At 39.9% G+C, this 23,911-nt stretch overlaps 1 protein-coding gene across 1 annotated transcript in view; it reads right to left on the reverse strand.

Moving 5' to 3' along the window:
* px (plexus) overlaps nucleotides 1-23,911 on the reverse strand; it is an 82,628-nt gene that overhangs the window by 18,546 nt on the left and 40,171 nt on the right. The window contains 5 exon segments of the mRNA XM_068291753.1: nucleotides 21,832-21,916; nucleotides 21,977-22,118; nucleotides 22,191-22,409; nucleotides 22,477-22,601; nucleotides 23,676-23,871. Coding sequence (XP_068147854.1) covers nucleotides 21,832-21,916; nucleotides 21,977-22,118; nucleotides 22,191-22,409; nucleotides 22,477-22,601; nucleotides 23,676-23,871 — 767 coding nt within the window.

Here is a 23,911-nt window from a genome sequence, read left to right on the forward strand (position 1 = left end):
ATGTAAATATAAGGCATATATAATCATTATCTTTGCTAATAAAATTTGTAAAATAGAAGAGTAAAAAATAGACAGATATTACATGTTTGTACTCATGATTATGATATCGATTCATCAAATGGTCAAAATAGAAAATTTATTTATTAATGCTGATAAAAATTCAAGTGTTGCCTTAAAAGTTCCAATCCAATCCCTGTCACATTTAGCACTGGTTAAAATGGTTATGAATCAAATGTAGTTAAAAGATCGAAATAACAACGATTAATCGAAAAAACATCAAAAAATTTAAAGTTAGTTATTAAATTTGTTTTAATCCATGGACTTCCGTTTTATCATAGGACTTAAAGATTTATTTATTGAGGAATTAGTTTATCAATCAACATTTTTTTTTTTAAATTCTTTTTAAAAAGCCTAGATGAATTGTACAAATTCCAACTGCCTTAAGTAATGTCTGGAAAACGTGTTGTACAGTGTTATTCTATGCTTGTACGTGTGTGTCTGTGTGTGGGATCATTGTTTTTTTCATCGACAATTTACAAGGTGATAATTTCCAGAGTGAAATCGTTGGAAAAATAAACCGAAGAAGAACAGCTGCTACTACAAATATTTTAGGATCCGATCTCTTTCTGTGTCTGCCCCTCCCCATTTGTTTCGGTGCCTTTCCTAAGCAAATTAATCAATTCTCACTTGATGTTTGTGTGTTCCCATTTGATCCCACAGGAAATACTCGCACACACATTCCTGTCTACATCTAATCCCCCGCCATGACTTCGAACGAAAAGAAAACAAGCAAACTTAAGAATACTATACTATATACATACATACACCACATATACATATATTCACAAAAGATCTCTGGGGGGAATAGAGAGATGTGCGTGTTGACATTTAATTGCCTTTGCCCAAAGAGAAGTCTTCGATGTCAAAATAAATAAATGAAAATTAAACGAACTTATTGATGATGTGATGTGATGCGCTGTTCTGTTGCGTTGCTTTTGGTGTGGCACAGCTTTTTGCCTATTTTTATGGACGTTTTGTCGTAAAAGTTGTTGATAGGTTGCTGGATTGGGTGCGTGAGGGAGGGGGCTGAAAAGAGGATATCGCATAGATGGAATAGAGAAGGAGGGGGTAGTAGAAGTGAGTGTTATATATGCATGTAGATGAGGGCGCTCGGATACGTATTTTTGGAAACACGCAGTTTGTCAGCGACAATTACTTTGTGGCGTTGAAATTGAAATTTTATTGGTCTCAAAGTGATGGTAATGGGTGGGGGACAAAAAAAAAGAGATTTGTGTAGAGTGTGTTTATTTAAAAAGCGTTTGACAAGAGTTTAAATGGAATTTTCTTGTTCTGAATTACATTCAAATGCGGTTGACAATATAATCAGAGGGAGGGAAAGAGAGAAAAAGAACAAGAAGCCTGTTTATTTTTTTATCAATCACGTCGGGGTCACCATATTCTTCTTTTCGTCATTGTCTTTCGATAGATCTCGGACCAACTTTACCAACGACTCACCACAAATCGGTATTGGCGCATGAATGCTGGGTAATCCTCTTGGTAGCCATTCCATCATTTATTATGGGGGGTTTATAATCCAAACAAGGTGGAAGGCAGCCTGGCTGAGACACACACACAAGCACGGAACAGGACACAGTTTACAGTTAGTTTAAAGGTGTCTGTGCCCGTGTGCGTGTGCGTGTGTGCGCTTGTGTGTCGGTCTGTATCTGGTTGCTGCACTATGCGTAAACGTAATCCTGCCCGCTGATGTTGATGTTACCGATGCTCCTGCTGCTGCTCGATTTTTTTCACGATGCTCGCGCGGCACAGCAACAAATTGAGTTAATCCAAGAAAACGGAATAATAAAACACCACAAGCGAGCGAGCAAGCAAGCGAGACGATGATAGATGGTGGTACCAGGAGAAAAAGAGAGCGGGCGGGCTAGCGAGCGAAAGGCACAAAGGAGGAGGAGAAGAGCAAGAGCCAAAGCTTTTTTGCGTTCAAAAAAGGTTGAGATTTACTTGGCCTCCGGTTGTAGTCGACGACGTTGTGTTGCGTGGGTAGAGAAATGCATTAATGAAAGGCAACAACAACCACTGCAACGACAACAACAATAATATAAGCAATAGCACAAGGAAGCGGAAACTCGTCCCTTTACACTCTACACTCCGCACTATGCACTGCACAAAATATTTTTCACTGCACGTTGAATTCTTATTTTTTTCTTTGCTTCTTCTCCTTTTTGCTCCTTCTCTTTCTGCTGGCCTCCTCCTTTTGTTTTTTGGTTGTTATTTTTTCTTAATTTAATATTTACTTTGCACTTTGTTTAACTTTTACTCGAGCGCTTTTCTTTTCATTTTACTTTTCCAATTTAAATTCCACGCCGAAAAACTTTTGCTTGACTACGCGACGGCGACGACGTCGGCGATGGAGATGGAGATGGCGATAGCGATGGCAATGTGAGAAGGGGCTGGAGTGAGGACTTCTGGGGAGGTAATCTGGGGTGGTGGTGGTGGTGTGAGGGGGGTCGAAAACTTTGCCGCTTCTAGCGAACAAGAAAAAAATAATGGATGGGTGATGTGGTACGCTCGAACTTTACTTCGTTTTAAGCCTGAAAGGGAGGCAGGCAGGCGCTATGCAATTTGCTTATTGAAATATTTACTTCACGATTTCTACGGGCGCCCACACGTTTAACTCACAATCTCATACACACACACACACAACAATCACAATAGCGCGGAACATCCGATAATTAGGATAATTGTAATTGTAATTCAATTCGCCACCACGCGGTGGCCCTCTGATACTTCGTCGTATTCCTCTTCTTCTTCACTCAAATCGTATATAAATCGTCAACAAATTTTTAACACTTCAAAATCCCTTTTTTGTTGCCTTTGAACCGCCTCTGGAGGAGAAGACACACGACGCTGACGACGTTTGCGAAAGGACTAAACGGGCGCACGGGAAATGAGAGTCGCAACGACTCAAAAAATTGGGTAAGACGTAGCCGCTATCGTTGTCGTCGACCATACTCTCAAAGCGAGAGAGAGAATGAACAGAGAGAACGAGCACGCCAGCAATAGCAACAGAGAGAGCCCGAGAGTGTGAGAGTAAGCAGTAATTTGCTTAGAAAAGTTTTTGGAGAGCGGGTAGCGTCGGCGTGTGAGTTCTTTGTACTGAGAGTAAAAGAGAGCCGCCCCGATTGCATGTGGAGCAATTTATATGAACCTGTGTATGTGTGTCTCTGTGTGTGTGAGAAATGCACATTGCTCCACTTGGGGGTTGAATTTGGGGAAATTTTCTTTCTTGCCTGTCTGCCTGCTGCTGGCCTGTCAGTCAACAAACTGGGTAGTGGAGTCACAAAATGGTGGCCACACCACAACAACATCGTCGACATCGTTGAGGTCGGCTCGTCGGCTGCGACTGCTGCTGCTCTGCTGTTGCTGTTGCTGCTGCTGCTTCTGGCTGCTAGTAGCTATTGTTGTTGCGCGTGCTTCGTGTTAAATGCAAAGGCTAACAGCAATAACAACAACACGAGTAGCACAGCAGCAGCAGCAGCAACAACAACAACAAGTGAATGCGCGCTGTAAACAAAATTTGCGGTTCATGTGTTCAACACCTCCACTGCTGCAGCAGAAGCAGCAAAAGCAGCAGCAACCTTGGCTTGGCACAACAATTCGTTCTATAGAAAGCAGCCGCTGCCCAGTTTTGTCAGAAGTCGAGTTGCCACAAAATATTGTTGCATACTTTTTGGAATTACTCAGGGGTGGAAAGTAGGGTATGAGAGGGTTATCTAGGAGGAAGTTTAAGTTGAGTTAATTATTGTAAACACACATACCCTTCTCTGCCATTGTAATTGAATGAGTGTAAAACCACAAATGTGTGTTGCTTGCATGTGTGCGAACAAATGGAGTATTTTTTTGTTTTCGGTTTCAAGAGGCGTTTGCACAGTCCTTTATTTGCAGTAATTTCCCGAGATAAAATAGTATAGTGCAATATTTTTGTTGTGCCCGATATTTAACGAAAGTACTTTCCTTTTGAAAGGACACAATTACAAAGTTCTTCGTTAAAAGATATCGAAAGAACCTTAACAAGTCTAATAACTCAAATGAAAAGGCTTAGTCTTCTGGGATTTCTAACTGTTGCCCTAAAATATTGCATTTAAGGTTCTTCAAACTTAAAAACCTCGTTTGATTAAGTGATCTTAGAGTAAAAATAGATCTTCTGTGATTCTACAAAAATATCTCCTGACTTTGTCTTACATTGTCGATCACATTTCTTTTGTAAGATTTGCGAGAAACAAAACATGCTTAACTAATTTGAAAACTCTTACAATGCCAAATAAAAGAGCAAACAAATGTATGGAATAGCAGAAAAATGAATATCAGGTTCATGAGCCTAGAAACAAGAACAATGGCCAAAAATGGGAAAAAAACCAACAGGGGGAGAAAAAAAAAAAAAAAAAGAGAAAGAGAAAGAGAAGAGATTACACACCGTAACAGCAACAGCAGGAGCTGCATAAGGGATTGTGTGTGCGTATGTGTAAGTGAGAGTCTGTGTATGTGTGTGGCAAGCCTTCATGATATCCTCGGATGAGCATTTGGCTGGTATGCGCCGCCCGCCGCTGCCGTTGCCATTCCTCTTGCCTATATTGTTCTTGTTGTGTTTCTTGTGCTTCTTCTTCTTCTTCATTTGCGGTTCCATTGCATGTTTCGGGTTCTGTTTATGTACAACGAGAGAAAGAGAGAGAGAGTGAGAGGATGAAGGATACGACGATGAGCACAGCAGGCGGCGGCAATGGCAAACGTCGACAGCGACGGCGACAGCGGCGGCGGAACAACTATGTGTGCACATTGGCACATTTAACAATGGGTATATATGTGTGTGCCTGTGTGTGTATAAATTTGGATGAGAGCCACAAGCAGTCGCGCCAAGCCAGGCGAGGCCAACTCAGCAGGCGATGCGTGTAAAAAGGATAATTTGTCAATATGTTCGTTCGTTCCGGATTTGCACGGCCTGAGTCCCGGGCAGTAGTTTGCCCATTGCCAGGATTCGCAACGTATGTGTGTTGTTCCACTACTAGTAGTAGTAGTACTCCCCCTCAGTACATACACACACACACACACACACACACACACTGAGTCCTTTCACAGGGATTCTTTGTGCTTTACCTCTGCCGCTTATTCAATTGCTCGCTTCGTCAACACACAGCCAGGCTTTACTTTGCACTCCACTTTGCTTTCTCTCTCTCTCTCTCTCTCTCTACGTCTCTCTCTCTTGCTCACTCTGTCAATCTACACTCCTCCCACTTATGGGCTTTTCGGTTGACTGCGTCCACCAACCATTCAGTTAGCAATGGTTAATAGGGCTTAGGAGCTGAAATTATTGCCTTGTTCAGTGTGAACCAAGCCAAATCGGATGAGAGTTCGAATTTGAGTTCTCTACCAGGCCAAAAGCCGATAACAGTTTATGTGCAAGGGGATCCGGATGACGGGCGGTAGAATGAGGACGAACATCGTTGACCAAAACGATAAAGGTTCGATTATTGAATGAACGAGGTTTGGTCTTTGGCTATGAAAAGACCCATCCATTGTCCCCCGCTCTTCAGATATACAAGATATAGTTTTGCGTCTGATTTAAGGTAGAAACAATCCGAATGTCCCAAATGAAACCGCATCACTTCATCTGGGCTAAAGCAAAGCCAACTCATCGCCAAAAAAAAAAGAAAGAGGAAAAAACAAAAACCAATAACACAATAAACTGTGTACAACTGCTTCTTCTCTTCCTCATTGTACCCGTCTGCCCTGCCTTAACCACAACCACGAGTTAGCTACTAGATGACTATGGTGAAAAAGAAGAAGCAGGAGAGCATGCGACCACAAAAACCCCCCGCCCTTTGTCCATTCATCCAGTCGTTGAGCATATCAGCATGGATAGCCTCGAGACTTCGAGGACAACAACAGCAACAACAACAACAAACAACAAAATGTTGGCGATGAGATTTTAAAAGCCATTTAGAAAAACACCCTCAGACACAAAACAAATCCACAAAAATACCGACACGGATACTCACGACTACACTCACTTACACACACAGACACATAGACACACTAAGAGAGAAAGAGAGACATGGGCATAAACGCAAAGCTTACACAAAAGTGGCGTTAAAAATGATGCGGAAACACGATGTTCGTCAGCGTCAACGACGGCGACGACGACTCAACTCGACGACGTCGACCATGATGATGATGATGATGATGATGACGAGGATAAGAAGGACGAGAACAACGTCGACAATGAGCCTTCAAGCGAAAACCGCTGCTAAAACTTCACGCTTAAATATTTTTCACACCACGTAGTCGAGAACGACAAGTTTGCTTCGAAAAAGAAGAAGGAAAAGTAGATGACGATGACGACGACGACGACAAAGACGACGAAGATGTGGAGGATAGCACAACGACGAGGACGGCGCGCGGCCAAAAGTCTTCCAAATGGCACGAAACTCAAATGGGGTATGCAAGGAATGCGGGAAGGATGGCAAAGAGATGGCAGTAAGTAGACGGCAAATGTCTAAATACCCTTGCTCGGTGCTAAATGCCTGACATTCCGGCAACGACCACAACGAATGTTCAGCAGCTATAGAAGAACAGAGAAACTGACAACAACCAGACAAATCGGATTGAGTAAGGAACTGATTGCTGGAATCATTTGAATTAGATGAACCTACGTAGGGGAAAGACATGTACATATGTACAAATGTATGTATGTATATAAGTTAGATGGATTTCACACAAGAAGAACATACCTGAGAAACGTAAGAAATCAAAGTCTTTCAGATTTAGGTCAGAAATAAAATAAAGCATGGCTTCATAGTTACCTCATCATATAGGTTATTCATACTGCACAACACATGCAATATGCTCACTTCTGGAGGAAAGTGAATAAAGGAAAAAAAACAGGACAGGGAAAAGAAAGGCAAAAAAAAAAAACCTAAAATCTAAACCGAAACACAATTGTTAGAAATTAAAAGGAAAACTTTAATCATACCCGCGGGTGGTCCTACAACAATAAAGGGAGAGGCAGGTTGAGGAAGAACACTGAGGACAAGGATCCGGGTCCGGCTGCGTTTGCAACTGTCTGAAAATACAACGAAAACTTCTGCAAGTTTCCGGTTGTGTGTACAATTTTCCGTGCTCATTTCCGCAGCCATTTCCCAAGCAAAAACGCACTCGCACACACACACACACCCAACCGAAATGGAGGAAACAGCACAAAGAATTCGCAACCAAGACTTGGCTGTAAGAGAAAACTCTCCAAGTCAGTCCAGACAATTGTTGTTCTTAGACGACGCATAAAACTTTGAAGGCAAACTTGACGCTTAGGGTCAGTAGCAGAATAACCCGAGTGGAGTATGGAGGTGAATGGAGACGGTGCATGTGGTATGTGGAGGAGTGGAAGCAATAGAAGTAGATGGACTAGACATGTGTAGCGATTATTTCTCCCGCACTTGATTTTGTGTTGCATTTCTCATACTTTCGACTTGACTCGTCTCTGGCACTCAATTTGGTACGAAAGTCTTTTATTCCCCCCTGCCTCTGCCGTTGACAGACGTCATAAAAACTGTCAAGGAGAGGACGAGAAGGAGAAGAAGATGGAGAATAACTGCTGGATGCTATTGTGTGTGACTAGCAGTGTATGCGTGTGTATCTGCAGGCACAGTCAATCAATATGTCAGTCGGGCTCATCAAAAATTCCAATCACAAATTGGCAGAGAGCCGACAGAGTCATCCTCCACCTTTGCCTGCCTCATTCTGGTCTTTTTCCATCTCCTTGCCTCATCCACCTTCGACTGCCTGCTTGACTGACTGACGTCACCCAAAGACAGCAAGTCAAGCGCAGGCCCAAGAGCAGGACCTCCACTCACTTGACTGACCCGTTACCCGTTTCTATCTGGGGTAGGGGCATGGAGGATAGCTGGGCATAGGCAATAATGGCATTTAAATGCAGGGTCACGTATCAATTTACTTGGTTATTAGTTACGGGCATAACCTGGTTCCCTGGACCCCATGAGAGAGATGTCCTCCCACTTCCACTACCACATCCATCTCTAATCCAGCCTACTCTTGTGCTTGCTTTCTCACTCTCTCATGTTCTTTTCCCCTCTCACTTAGTCCCTGTTCCGCACACACTTTCTCTGTCTCTCTCTTTCTCTCATGGTCCTTATTTGATATGCCCAACTTGCCACTTGCCCTCTAACCCGATGAGAAAATCCGAGCTGAGCGCTTAGTTTGTTGCTCTTTTCGCCCGCTCATAACGGATATGGCTTTGTGCTAAACTGCCCCCAAAACCTCAACCCGCTTTGGCCTCTCTCCCCGCCACATCGTCTCTCTAAGTGACTCGAAAGTTTTTCACTTTTGTACAAGTTTTTCTCTTCTATCTTATTCTTCCTTTTTTTTTTTTTGGGAGGAACACAGTGAAGCGGTGGGGGGTTGAGAACCAATTGCAGTTAGGCTCTGCCTCTCTAGAGCTGATGCTCTCTGCTTCTCACACTTTCTGGTGCTGTTGCACTTTGTGTCAAGATGGAGCCAAAAATCTTTCGCCCGAACCGCATGGATACGAATCCTTTCGAGCGAACAGGCAAGAGAGTGAAAAAGAGAGAGGCGAGAGTTTAAATCGGCACAGTACAGCTAAGCTGAAGAGGGATGTCGTAGGGGGAAAGCAGTGCACTAGGTGCCATCAGCCAGGGAACTTTGTGCAAGCGATGCAAGTGATACAAACAACGATACATAGTTCTACACTGAAAAAAATGCAATGGCAATTTTAAATTTTCTTAAGAAAAATTTTATAAGATTTTTTAATTTAGGTTTTATTTTGAAACGCACTGTTCAAGACGAATATTGAAATGAACTCTTTTAAATTTTAATTAATTTACTTTGAGATTGTCCATTTTTTAGTTTGATACTTAGCAATTGTTAATACATACATATGTATATTTGGTTTACCTTTAAAAACGTCTCCACGTTTTTCGGACATAATTTTTGACTTTGTTAAATTGTTTTACATGCAACTCGAAACCATGTGGGATTTATAATGTCTTAATCGATTTGGAGTAGATTTCTCAGTGTATCGGTGGGAAAAAACATCATAAAATCTGCAAACTGAGCAAAATGCTGTTCGCCTGCATTTCGAGAGCACCTTCTATCGATACCTTGATGCAGTACCGACGAGTGCGAAAGCGAATGCCACTGCCAGTACGAAAACCACGTAACATACATAGATATATCCTCACAAATACACGCACAGACTGGGGGAGAGAGACTCCTCCACTATTCGGCATTAGGGCGAACAAATGTACTGCGCTGCCATAACAAATCCCTAAACAAGCAACAACACACAGTAGTCATACACGGACACCGACACCGACACGGACACGGACAAGGCAGAACTCGACTTCCGTCGTCATCGTCGTCGTTGGCGTCGTCAACACCAACATCAATGGCGGACACGATGTTCTAGTCGTCCCGGCGGTTCTGGTGCTACTCGTTCGCAGCCTGACTGCTGCATTCTGCATATAGAGCGGAATTTCCGGTCTAACCTCACAGCGCCCAAGCGGAAATACAAGCGGATTAGCTTTTAGATTTATATACTAACAAACACCGATTAGACAGGTGGGTGGTGGTACCAATGCTCACACAAACACTCGAACGTACACTCACACACACACACACTCCCAGAGAAAGTACGAGAGATAGAGAGAGAGAATTATAGAGTTGGCGAATGAGAATGGAAAGAGAGCAAAAGCAAGCAAACTGTTCTGTTCTGGCATGGTCTGTTTTGGTCTCGGTACTCGTCCTGTTCCCGCATGATTTCAGAGAGTTTTTGCGTGCCAACATTGCATTGCATTTGGGGTAAGGCAAAAGCTGCTCCAGCACCAGCCTCTTCTACTCCTCCTGGCGTTGCTCTTGTTGTTGATGATGATGATGGTGGTGGTGGTGGTGGTGCTTGTAGCGGCGACAAGAGTGCGATGCGGTGCAGAGTATGGATTGCATTTTAGTGTTTCCTGTTCGAAGTTCAAATGTGAGAATATTTTCGTATGGCAGCCAGCCATCGATGCAGTTATCCTCGTGTCGTTCTCCCCGCCTCCTTCATTCCTCCTAGTTTTTGACTCTTCTGGTTGGATTGTTGTTCAGTGCTCATTTTTCAAATGCCAAAAACTTGGGGATTTTTCATGTTGCCTTGGCTCAAACTAATAGAGCATGCCCGTACGGAAAAAACGTCCAGTTTGGAATTTAATGCACAAACATTTTTATCCCCCCCAACAATAATGGTAAAAAATTTTGCTTTATTGTAGTTGTGGCTGATAGTTTGCCCAATTACCTCCATCTCATTCACACAGTTTCCTCATCTCAGCTCAATGGCACAGAACTTGTTTGGGATTGAAATAACTTTGCATTCGTTACGATTAACACAATTCGAAAAAGAAACAATCCTGAATAGTCCAAATGATATTGCTCGGAAGTCATTGTTAAAGTTTAGATGAAGTTATCACGGAAAATGATAACAGATTGAAAACATGTTACTTTTTGAAAGAAAAGTTTTTATATTTATTATTTACATTGACTTGTGTTGCCTCTCAATCTGGATGCTAAACAACAATTACGAATTTGTGCAGGACTTTATCAATAAAAGTCTTACTTACAAGAAATGCAGTCATTATTTATATCCAAAGAAGATCTCATTAAGGATATTTAAGCTGTTCAGATCAACAGATTTTCCTGATGAACTAGTTCGAATAGGAAAAACTTTTATATGGGACAACGCCTCGACGAATCAAAGCAACAAAACAAAACAACAAAAAAATAAAGCAACAGCAATTCTCGGGTATATTATTTTATTTGTTTCTTTTGTTGTTTGTAGGAAATGGTTTTGCCACCTTAAAAATTGCAATGAAATTCGTCGTCAAATTGTCATAAAAATGCGATAACTTTGTTTTGTGCTGTTGTTGTCCTTGTTGTTTTCCCGCCTCTCCTTCCTCTCACCGACATCCATCGACCTCGGCCAACGCCACGCCAACACCACCAACTGTGAGCGCGAGTATGATAAATTTTTACGATGTTGCCATAACAATAAACCGAGCTCCAAAGCTCCAAGAGCTCTGTGGAGCGCGGAAAATGTAGAATGTGGAAAACAGAAAAAAAAACAGAAGAAAAACTAATAAAAATCTGCTGGGATGCGAAAACTTTTATGGGCAAACTACGACGACGAGCGGGACAATCAAAGTGCCACGGATGAGGCAGATATGGTGGTTAGGAACAGATGGAGGAGGTGGAAAGGACGACTATAGTTTTCCTCTGTGCAAATGTGCAAAAAGTGCAGAAATAGCTCAGGTGCAGGCCGGATAAGCGACGATGAGGTCGTCGTCAAAGTGACGCAGCACATCCCAACGGAAAAAGGGGGCCAGAGGGATGCGTCGAATGCGTGGGAACAAAAAAAGAGGAATATATGCAAAAGAAACTTCCGTTTAAACCAAATGTTCTTGTTGTTCTTAAAGGCAAGAAATGAAAATGCAAACACTATTATGGAGTAAATTTAAAATAAAAATGCATTGCATTCAAAATTTACTTGTTTTTACGAAGAAGCGGTGTAAATTACTTGCGTTTTAGTGAAAATTGGCATCATACGTGTCGCAAAATGAACCTATTCAACAGCTACGAGGCCGGAGGGTGAACATTTGACTCACAACAAACCAGTTTTTGGAATCAATCAACTCAGGGGCACGAACTGAAACAATTTTTTGCATCCCCGTCCCCTGAGAGACAAGCACCGGAACCGAAGCAGGCTTCCATTCCCTTGTTTGGCTTTGGGATATTTTTGGATTTTGGTTTTGCAAATGGATTTATAAACTCTCCATCTCCAACCATTCCACGAACATTCCCATCCCAGAGCCTGGTTGTGTGATTTTATAGGCCCTAAAGCCATTGTTCAAATAACCACCCAATCCATCCCAATGCCCAAAGTTTCCTCGCAGAGCCCCTCTAATGATATTTGAGGAACACACGAATGTGTATGTAAAACCAATAATAAGACAGACCAGACAGCACCATGGCCAAAGGGGCAGCAGCAAGAGATGGCAAGCGAGATGGTCCCTGTGAGTTCAGGCCGAAATGGTTAACAAGTGGTGCGTGTATCAATTCAATTGAATTTGCAAATGTTGTTGTTACCCACTGAGGCGGAAAGTCTCGGGCAGAGAAACGCAGAAGGACCAAAACCCAGGACCAGGACCCGTATCAGGACCAGAGGCCTCAGACCTCAGCCGCATCATCATCATCATCATGAGTCTCATCCTCATCATGGGCTAAGTTGACTGAAGTATTTGTGAACCCCACTTGATTTGTCTTTAGATTGGGGATTTGTGTGCCGGATGCCGGTCAGGAAGTGTAGAGGAGTATGTGTGTGTATGTATACACATACATATGCCCATATCTCCATGAAGTAAGAGAATGAGTGTCAACTAAATGTTCGACAACTACAATAAATACGATATTGAGTCATGTAAATCTTTCAAAATTTACTAAACTTACTTTATTTTGGAATGGAATGGTAATTCCACATTCATCTATAGTTCAATAAATGAATGCACATAAATTGACCATCAACTAGAATCGATAATAACATATAAAGGGCATCCACAATTCTTTGATATGTTTGGATTAAATGATTTGCATTTATTTTTGCACGTTTTTCTTCACTTCAGCGAAGGCGCGTTAATTAAAAAAATCCTGAGTCCGTTCTTTATGCATATGTATATAACTACATACATATATATATTCCCAAACAACACGAACAGCAACATGACATGATGTGGTGTGTGTATGTGTTGTGTGTGGGCAAAGCAATGGCAACAATTCAATTAAAATGCCATGTTGAAAACATGCAAAGTGCTTGGAATGAAATTAACCCCTATAAACTCATAATATGCTCAAAATGATGCACTTAAAAACACATTAATCACATCGACAATTACCAAGTGAGAGAGAGCGAGACAGAAAGAGACAGAGAGTGAATGAGAGACTGGGGATAGCGCTTTCCCTGTCCATTGAATCATTGAATGAATGAGTGAGTGTGCGGCGCGTGCTTGAGAATCTTTTGTGTGAATGGAAATGCGGGGAAAAGGGCGATTTTTGAGTGTTTGTTACAAAAAAAGTAATATGACGAAAACGAAATTAACAAGCAACCACCATGAAAAAAACCAGTAGAATGGTCTCTGCTAGCTTGTGATGTCATTTTCTATACCCTTTCAAAGATCTGTATAATGGAAACAAATCTAAATATGTTTAATCAGCTTGGAGTTGATCAACAATAAGGAAAAGATTTTCTATCTTTTCCGATTGAAGCAGAGATCAAGTTAAAATTTTACTATTTTTGATTATTAATTTTAACCAAAACTATTAAGAAAAGAGTTGGCATTCAATTCATAAAATTGGTTACCAAATCATGTTAATTGAAATGTTCAAAAACTGCGTAAGTGTATCCATTTGATGGATAAATTTAAATTAAAAATATCTTGGCTAAGTAATTTAATCGTTTAACCCGCTTTGAAAATGCTTTAAGAAGAAGTTAAGCCATGGGATTAGCACCAGGATAGGATTATACTCTTCCTCCGTTGTCAAGCTCTACTCAGAAAGGAATATGCTGCTGTTAGAAGGGTATAAATGTATTGGTACAAAAGTCGAAAAACAAAACGCAATAAAAACCCATAACACAAAATAAAATCCAAACAAATTTCTCTGTCGGGTAGCAACCCCCTCGACAAGTATGTATATAAAAGCCTTCGTGTCGTCATTAAAAACTGTTTTTGCTAATTAAGTGCTCAATTGAGCATTCAATTTCACACACACACAAATGCATGCAACAAAAATACAGGGTAAATACCCAAACAAAAAACATCAACAACAACATAAACTTCTTACCCTCTTCGAAAAAGAGAAATTGAAAAGAAAACCAGAAAACAGGAACAGAACTGAACTGAACTGAACAGAACAGAACAGAACAGAAATATCAACAACAAAAAAGGAAAAAGGCCCCACGGCAAAGGCAAACCGAAAAATGAAATGAACGCAAAATATAACAAAGTTGGTTTATTTGCTCAGTTAATGCAAAATGATTCCCCCGAGGGTAAAGGAAGAGTGACGCAGCGGAACAGGAATCGGCAGACAATGGGCAACAGTGGGCATCTGTCAAATGCCAAGTCGTTGTTTGATGAACTGATATTTTATGTTACATTTGAGCTTATAAGTTTTAGATTTATTGTGTTTGATTTCTAAATATAATCCGTTCAACTAAAAAACGATAAAAGTGTGCGTTTATCAAACTAAAAACTTAAGTTTTGTTTGGGGATCGATTATTTTCCAACTTGGAATTCTAATGAAAGGCGAATGATGCCCACTGTAGTGAACTAAAGTGAAAACAAAAGCGTGAAGCACTAACAAAAAGCTACAACACCGCAGCCAAAAACCAGGACTAGCTTCTATGCACCGAAACAAAAAAATAAGAACCTGCAGCTAGTACAATGAGTAACTCTGAAAGAGTAAAACGAAGAAGAGGTACAAAAGAAACACTCCAGAAAAGGAGAAGAACGAAAGGGTAAATATGATTCAATAAAGAATTACGCTGGAAAGTATGCAACAGAAATAAGCAAACACAAAGTGCACGTCAAGCTGTATGCGTGTGGGTGTAGAGTAAGAGCAAATACAGTTGGCTCTTGCCGTCTCTCTGTCTGCTTGTGTATATGTTTGTACGACTGTCTGTCTGTCTGCTTGTCTGTTCGCCTGGTGCTTGCCTGCTTGCACTCGTTCTCCTTCAATACCGCTGACGAAGGTTGCTATGGCATATGAATGAGAGAATAAATGCGAAAAGCAAATGTGGCAAGCTACGAAACAAGGCAAAGGAAAAAGAGTACTTAAAAAGCTCACAAGCAAATATTTATAACAGTAAATCACTTTGGTGCTAACACACAGATAGACAGACAAACAGGCAAACAACACACGGATAGAGACAGTGAGTGCGGGTAAAGAAGAACAAAAAGAAGCAGAAGAAAAGTGCAATAAAAAAGCAACAATGCCAACAATAATAAATGAAAAGTGTAGCACACAAACTTGGTTTACTCTTTCTTGCTTGTGCTCATTCGTTTTCCCTTCCATTTCTGCCTTTCCTTCTTTTTATATACCTATATACGTATGTAAGTGATGGTACAGAGGTGTATGTGTGTGTGTGTGAGTATGCGTGTGTACATGTAGCAAAGAAAAACAAAGTAAATATTTAAATTCGTCCTCCAAAATACACAAAATACAAAAATAACGTCAACAAATACAAAGTAAATATGGTGGCGTCGGTGGCTAACAACAACAACAACTACAAAAACAAAAGCAACAATCAACAACACTAACAACCGTTTCAAAATGGCGGAACGAACATTAAGTAAGAAAATCGCATAGTCTGCTTCTGGGGGCAATTTCTTGAGTTTCTCTCTTTCAAAAGTTTTTAATTAAATTCAAACCAAGATATGCATCCAGAAAAGTGCAAAAAATAGTTAAGTCAGTTACAGATACAAATATATACATATGTATGTATATATACAACATTTACATACATATGTATGTAACTACATAACTTTATCTGCATTCATACGTATGTCTGTACATATTTGTATACAGTTGGATTTGTGTAGTTATCAAATGAAAATCTTATATAAATATAATGAAAAATTCTAGTTCCCCTCAACTATGTATGAACTTTTAAATAATATTATATGCTGAAGACAAATGGAATCCTATTTGAATATAAATATATGTATTCACATAAGCCTAAAATCGTTTCGTTTGGCCAACAATATAAAAACAGAAAATAAATAAAAAACAAGAAAACAAAATAAAAAAACTGCATGTTGCACAAACTCAATTCCAAACCCGAAAGAGAGAGACAAAAAGGGAAACTAAGAACAAAAAAAAAAAAAACCAAATACTTTTGAACACAATAAAATCCAATCGAATACTAAAATTTATATGGTAGTAAATATGCGTAGAGAGAAAATAACATTGAAATTGAATACCAAATAGAAACCAATATTTTTTTTAGATTTTTTTTTGTAACTTGATTCTAAGAGCCAATTGAACAAAACACAGAGAGAGAAAAGGATTTTTCAACTAAACACAATTTCCTTTTGTCCAAAATAAAAATAAAGTTTCACTTAACTAACCTACAACTCGACTCTAGGATATCCTGCATAAAATTGTCAAATCTGTCAACTGTTAATGCTTTTTGCATCCTGATTATGCCCTTTAAAGCCAAGTGCAATTGTAGGGTATCAAAAAAAAGCTGTACAGAATAGACAAGACAAGACGACAACGACGACGATGAGAGGAAGTCAAGCGTAACACATATTTACGCATTGACATTGCGGTTAGACAATGCACATTGGATTTCAGTTAGTTAGCAAACAGCAAGAGCCACCTCGAGGAGCGTCAACCACAGTTACCACTCGGTAGACTAGCTAGAATGGTGTTTTGTGTTTTCTTCTTTTTGTGTTTATATTCCATATATGTACATCAAGGGTTTATGGGCTAAACGTTTATGTGTCTGCTGGCAGCAGGAACATACATGAGCTTTTAAAGGGTTTCCATACACTGACGCACACACACACATGGACGGCCATCTTCTTCTCTTGAATTCATGATGAAAGTTTTTGCCTTGAATTTTCACTTATACAAACGCATTTAGCATTTTTTCACTCTCTTTTCTCTGTCTCTCTTTCTGGCTATCTCTATCTTTCTATATAGTCTGCTCTGCTCTGCTAGTTGACGTTGCACACTTGAGTGACTCCCAAAAGACGCCCACTAAATGGGTTGACCTCAGCAACCGTTTCCCCCTATGCACACACACACACACGCACTTATACAAACACATGTGCTGTCAGTAGGAAGTGGAACGTATTACAAAATGTATTTTATCTTCATCGATTGGCAGAATTTATATCTTTTTTCATGCCACATCAGCGTTTTATGTTTGGACAGGGTCCCATACAAAAACGAGCAGCAGAGGAGTGAATGGGGGGTTGGATGAGGGTTGAAAATAGAGCAGGGCAAACGGGCGGCAAGCTTGTCCCTTAAGTGGGGTTGGGGTTATGTGCTGACAGGCTATCAAAGTACCAACAGCATATGCAAGCATCGTATGCAGTAAATCAGCTGTTTTAATGCATATGATTAAGGTACAGCGAAATGCACAGCTGGAGAACAAAAACGAACAGCAAGAAGGAAAAACTCTCTCAGCAGCTTAATGTTACTTCACAGCATTGAAGAAAGAGTGAACAAAAATGAGAAAGAAAAGCAGGAGATCAATGTTAATTAACAGCAAAGTCAGGGATGCTTTCCGATCACTTGTAGAATCCCGTTAATTTGCGACAAACACAAAATCCTGTGTCTTACAATTTCGATATTCGAAGCAACTTCATTAAGGTTGCGCATCGAAATTGAATATTCATTTCGCAAAACTCAACCGCATTTGATTACACTTATGTATGTATTGGGAACACGAAAATTACATATACTGCCTATACAAACACTCAAGTCACCATCTAACACCATGGTAATCCTCTTTTGATATTATTATTCGCTTTGTTCTTCTCTCTCGCTCTCTAAGGTCTCACCAGTGTCGTCGCCAACAGCAGATGATGCCCGAAATCCTTGATGTTTGCCAATTATGTAAATTTATTTGAGAGTAGAAACCCCACCAGGCACACTGTGCACAGCAAAACACAGTGGGGCCACATAACTACATAAATACTCCAAACACTTGGCTTCTCGTGTTTACCACAATTTACTGAGACTCAAGTTAACACGGACACACACATACACAAACAAACGTACATATGTATGCACAGGCGGGAGAGAAGGACAGAAAGAGAGAGCAAGAGAAATAAATGCACATTTTTTGCTACACATTTCCGGACACTGGAACTTTTACCCACAGTTGTCCTTATGCCCCACACACACACACACACACACACACAAAGAGTGTATAGAGCATTGGGAGGTCAGAAGCTTGCCACAAGCCAAATATGTCTGTGTCTGGATGTATCTATCTCACTTTAACGCTCTAGGTCTTTCTTTTACTCTGTCTCTCTCTCTCTCTCTCCCTTTTCAACCTTCTTGTGTCTTTCATGCCATCTCTTTCGTTGTGTGTCTGAAAAGTGTGGCAATAAAGAGGATAATGTAACTGTTATTCTACGCAAAACGGAAACGACAGAGCAGGGGGGGGTAGGGCAGGACAAGGCAGGGCAAGACAAGGCTGAGCAGGGAGGTCAGTGAATGTAAGAGGGAGAGGCATTGGCGTTGGCGTCGACTTCAACGTCGACTGCGGTTGCAAGTGTTTGAAATATTTTTGTGGCAAAAGGTGGCAAAAGTAAAGGCAACAACAACAACAACAACGATGACGAGAATGAGAACAAAAAAATAAAAGCACAACCAGAGGCGGTTAAATGTATGTGGGGAAGTGGTGGGATTGTGGGGGTTGCGAGGGAAGTCGACTGATGGTGAGTGACTGAACAAGTGGCAACGAGGAAACACGACTGACAGCAGTGGGTGAGCTGGGCTGGGGTGGGGTAGGGTGGTAGTGGCAGACCAACAAAGTGCAAAAGAGCGAAGCCGGAAAATTGTGTGGAAATTTGAGCTTCTTTTGAAATTGAGGCCGGAAATGGCAAGACCCAGACCACTGTGCAGGCATAAAGAACAAAATCAAGGAGACGATGAGAAAGAGAGTGAGATAGCGAGATATGGATAAAGGAAGGAGTAGCGTGTGCCAGTGGCATGGGCCAAGTCGAGTTGAGTCGAGTCGACTCGAGTCGAACTTGGGTTGTTGTGTTAAACAAAATGTTTGCGGGTGCAATAAGCGTAAATTCAGTGGTTTTATGTTTACTTATACCACCACCCCCTCTGACTCACACTCTCTGTCGACTAAAAACCACCCCCGCCTCCTTCTCAACCAGGCATAACTTCATTTTATTGGCAGTCCCCTTGGGAACCCGATCCCGCTCCCTTTGTCAACTGTTTAGTTCGGGTTGGGGTTGGTAATATACTTTTGCAAATCGATGCGAACTCCTTAAACGGTGGGTGGGTGGGTTAGTGTGGTTGAGGCGGAGGACAATTCCCTCTGCTGGGCAGAACTGTGTGACGGTCTGGGGGGCTGGGCTGTGGGCAGGAAGCGTGTGGCATGTTGAATGGGTCTTGAGTGTTTTCGTATGGTTGACAGGATAACACGGAGTAATTCAATTCGAAATACTTTATGCTGTTGCTTTTATTATTTGTGCTTGCTTGGCTTGTTCGTCGTCCTCTTCCCCCTTCTGCTCCACCTACATACATCTCGTTTGGTTCGTTCGTTGTCGGATGTGGCATTTGTAGGTGGAAATATTGTGGTTCAGGGTATAGGAGATGGAAAGGCATGATGATGAAGGGGAGGTCTGCATAAAAAATGGTGTGCAAAGTTACACACACACACACACCCAGACAATGAGAGAAAGAGACGACACAGACACAAACTCGGTTTGGGGTTTTCTGCCTCTGCCTCTACCTCTGTGTGTGTGTGTCTGTGTCTGTGTGCGGTTTTCTCTGTGTTTATTTATTTTTATGATGTTTCCTTTTTGGCATTTTATTGAAGAAGTTTACCGACGCCATTCTGCTGGGGCTGCATAAATAAATAAGAGATGGAGTGATGGGTGAAGGGGAAAGTGGCATTGTGGCATGGCTGCTTGGGGTTTGTGGTGGAGGTGGAGATGGAGTTTGGTTGGTGGGGGGGTATTGCAATTCATAAAAAATCAATATTTATTCCTTCCCTTGACGGCTCGTTTACCCCCCTCTCCATTTGCGGTTTGGGCTTGTTATGGGGCATTTAATCAGTTGATTTCCTATTCAAGTTGGTTTCTATTTTCCATTTCTCTCTCTCTCTCCCTCTCTCTTTCCTTCTGCTTTGCTTTTGTTGGATTGTAAACCAAATAGAAAAATGCAATTAGAGCAAAATATTTGTTACGATTCCCCGCATAAAGTGAGGGAGGAGGAATGTGTATGGAGTCGAGTGCTGGTTAAGTAAACTTGAATATGCTACACAACTAATTGGAATTCGGAAGACCATGGAATGATGAGTGATTCGAATTTATTTGTTTAACAAACGAGCTAAGCATGTAAATGACTTATTATTGCTAAACAGGCATTATTTATGTATACAAAGATCGCAGAATTCAAACACTTAATATTTTATACTTTCTATTGTTTTCAATAAAAACTATGGAGCAGTGCTCCAGCTGCCAAATAATTTGAAGGAAATGGGATTTAAAAAACTATTCTTTCAAACAGTTTTGCTTTTAGGCAGTGGAACATTGTTATTAATTTATTATCACTAATATGTTTAGCTCAGTTTTTTTACTTATTTCTTTTTTAATTGTTATCTAACCTGTTAGGAATAGTATTGAATATTAGCGGCGAAGTTTGATGAAGCCATTAAATCATAGGAACTATGTTTAGCAAGCAACCAAAGTGAAATTTAAGTGGATTACTTTCAAAAAGCTGTCAATCGGAATGCATTTACAATATTTAATAACTGTCTTTGATGTGAAACATATATTTAAAATAGTGTTTAAACTATTATAATTCGTTATAATTAGCAGAAATTTCAAAAACTACTTGGATTTGCTGTCCAATTTGGTTTATATAATTGGTTTTATATAATTAATGATATTTATAAGGTGCACTATCTATATAAAGAACATGTCTATGTAACAGCTTCAAAGCGGGAAAGAATTTCTTGACTAAACCATATTGACAAGTAGCAATCTTAAGACGAGTGAATTTAATTTGAGGATATAATACATTTAATATTTGAAAAAAAAAATAATATATGTAAGTGGTTGTCGTATATAGCAACTACAAAAATCTCATCGGTTCCTTTGTAAATCAAGATTATAATCGCAAAGACTTGGAGCTCTTTTTAAATGCCAATTGAATTGAAATGACTTCAACCATATGAGAAACTTGGATGAACAAACAAACCATTCGAATAAGTTAAAGAAAATGTACTTAAAGTTTTTATTGTAGATTATTCTCTCAGCTCAGAACAGAGCATTAAATCGGAAGTTAGATATATGTAATGATCACTACTTGACATTATGATGATGCCAGGTTAACAAAAACAATTCAAGAAACGTTCTTATGTTTTGATAGTTTCAATTTCTCAGAACATTATTTAAATATGTATACTCAATATACAAATACACACATTCAAAATAATTCTTGTTCATATGCAAAACGATTTTATTTAAATGATATTATATAAGAAGTTGCTTGATTTCTTGATGTCAAGTATGAATCAAAACTTCATGTCGCTCGTATATGTCAGACGTGTCAATTTTGGTTCCAACCAATTGATTGAGTTCTCTTTCGGATTCTCCATTGGACCTATTATATTTACATTTCAATATACATACTTATGTATGTGTATAGCTATTTGTTCAACTGTCAAACCTCACAACTGCATTTTTCTTAAACTCTCAACCTTTATGGACAGAATGCAAAATAATCTGTCACACACAGAAAACTAAGGCTATTAAGTTTTGGAGGAGGGAGCAAAGTTAAGTGAAACCAATTGAAATTTATTGACGCGAGTTGGGTTTCACTTGAACATCGTCACCCTCACCCCCATATACATAAATATATGTATATATATGGTATTTCACCTTGGGGGCGCTTGTGAAGCGTCTCAAATGTCCCACAGTCATTCATTGAATCACTTACCTTCTTTTGACTTTTCATATTGCTTTGGCGATAAGTTGGTGGTCTTCTTCCCTGCCGGGAACGGCCTCAATGCATTGCTGATATGCTAAACGAATGGAAAGAAATGTTATTATCAGAGACAGGTTAGTAATGGAAAGTTACTCACAATACGATCAGAGCGTTCGCCGCAGGGCAAACGTGCTACTGCCGATTCGGGACTATCCTCGGGCGGCGGCGGTTGGGGTACCCAATTGTAGGCCCGCCTCGATATAGGCACCCCAAATCGATCATGTTGCGATGCTTGTTGTCTGCAATAGGAGATCCTTTTTGTTGAACTTTTTATTGAATTATGATCACAACTGGCCTTAACCAGTTCCTACCTCAAACTCTCATAGCAATCGAGGCAGACGACAGCATATTCTCCATTCTCCAGCAACAGCCCGTCATCACTCTTCTGATGCTTCACAAAGGGGAACTCATTGACAGGTAAAGCTCGTACACGTTTCCTATAAGTCGTTATGCCGCACAGATGACAATTATAGTCATGCCAATTGTACTTTCGATCAGCTGGATTCAGGCTGGGGCTTTGAGCTTCATATCTGGACATAAAGAAAAACAAAGACGATTAATATCAAGCTGGTTATTAAATATTTAATTACAACTCACTTGCGCCATTGATTTAACATGGAATGATAGCAAAAGGTGCAAACCAGGGCGGAATTATTCCTCAGCTGTTCGGCATTTGGCAAAGAATTATGTTTCAACAACAGAGGAAAATATGGTCGCGATCCCTAAAACGAAAAATACAATTAATATGAGTACTAATAACAAATAGGCTACAGTATAATAAATATATATACAATAATTTATGTTTACAATAGGAAAAACCATATAAATTCTGCATCACTGATAATATAATAAAGACTTTCTTCTATATCTTTCCATGCATAGATTAGATACATGTTATATGAAACTTATCTATTGTACAATCATTCAATAATTATTACAATACATGTAATAATATCTTATCACAATTGCAAGTGATATACATAAAAAAATACTAGAAATACATTACCTATCTATGTTATTTGATAACTATATAGAGAAAACACAATTCCTATCTGCAAATTAGACCTAATTACGGGTGCCATAACAGAATGTGACCCAAAACAAAATTGATGTGGCTTATAGATGGATTAATATTGTGTAATTCTCAATTCTAGACGGAATGACTGTTGCAGAATCAGAAAATCGATAAATTCTAATCAATATAAGCCTCTCTTAATCTCTTGTAAGCTTTTTAACAGAGAAACAAGGAGTGGATTTAAATTTACTCTACATGAATCTGCATTTTGTGATATATCTGATCTTGTATAGAGTAATGCCAGTTTGTCAATATAGATTTTAAATAACAGATAAAAAGATGTATGTCTGATCTGAAGGTATTACGACAAGACAACAGGTTTCTGGTAGGTCATGACAACCAAACTGAGACAACAAAGTCTTACAATCTACATACAACTATGATGTATTATAGAGTTGATGTTGTAAATCAAATAATGATACCTATTTGAATGTTAATAACAGCTCCAATAAGTGAATTGACCAAATATTAATTAGAAGTTCTTAATTTGCCATACATCAGATTTAAATAATCACTCCAAGTTTGAATTAGTTGTTTCTTATGGTCACTAATACTCATTACTTAAAAGATAGAAATATATCTTTATGTATCCTATTTGTAATTTCCCATTTTCTCTGTTACTAATACTCATTACTTGCAATTACAAGCTTCTAAAAGGTACACTCTATCCTAATTTAAGCGTGTTTTATTTGTTAATTAGTGTTTCCCTCATCTCCTATACCTCTTTGCTGGCATATAGAACTCTGGCTAGAGTCAAATCAGAATGGAGACCACAGAGAAAGCAATAGATCGATGTGCTGGCAGGTGTTGATGATGATATTGATGGTGTTGAGGGCGGTGTACAGATGCTCATGGCGCCATGACGAGATCCATTTGGTGAGCTGGAGTTGGTCATCATGGGTGAGGGAATGTTGTATCTGCAATCAAAAGGTATATGCAATTAGTTTTTGTTCAATA

The sequence above is a fragment of the Drosophila tropicalis genome, unplaced genomic scaffold (assembly GCF_018151085.1).
Source record: "Drosophila tropicalis isolate 14030-0801.00 unplaced genomic scaffold, ASM1815108v1 contig_593, whole genome shotgun sequence".
Classification (NCBI taxonomy): domain Eukaryota; kingdom Metazoa; phylum Arthropoda; class Insecta; order Diptera; family Drosophilidae; genus Drosophila; species Drosophila tropicalis.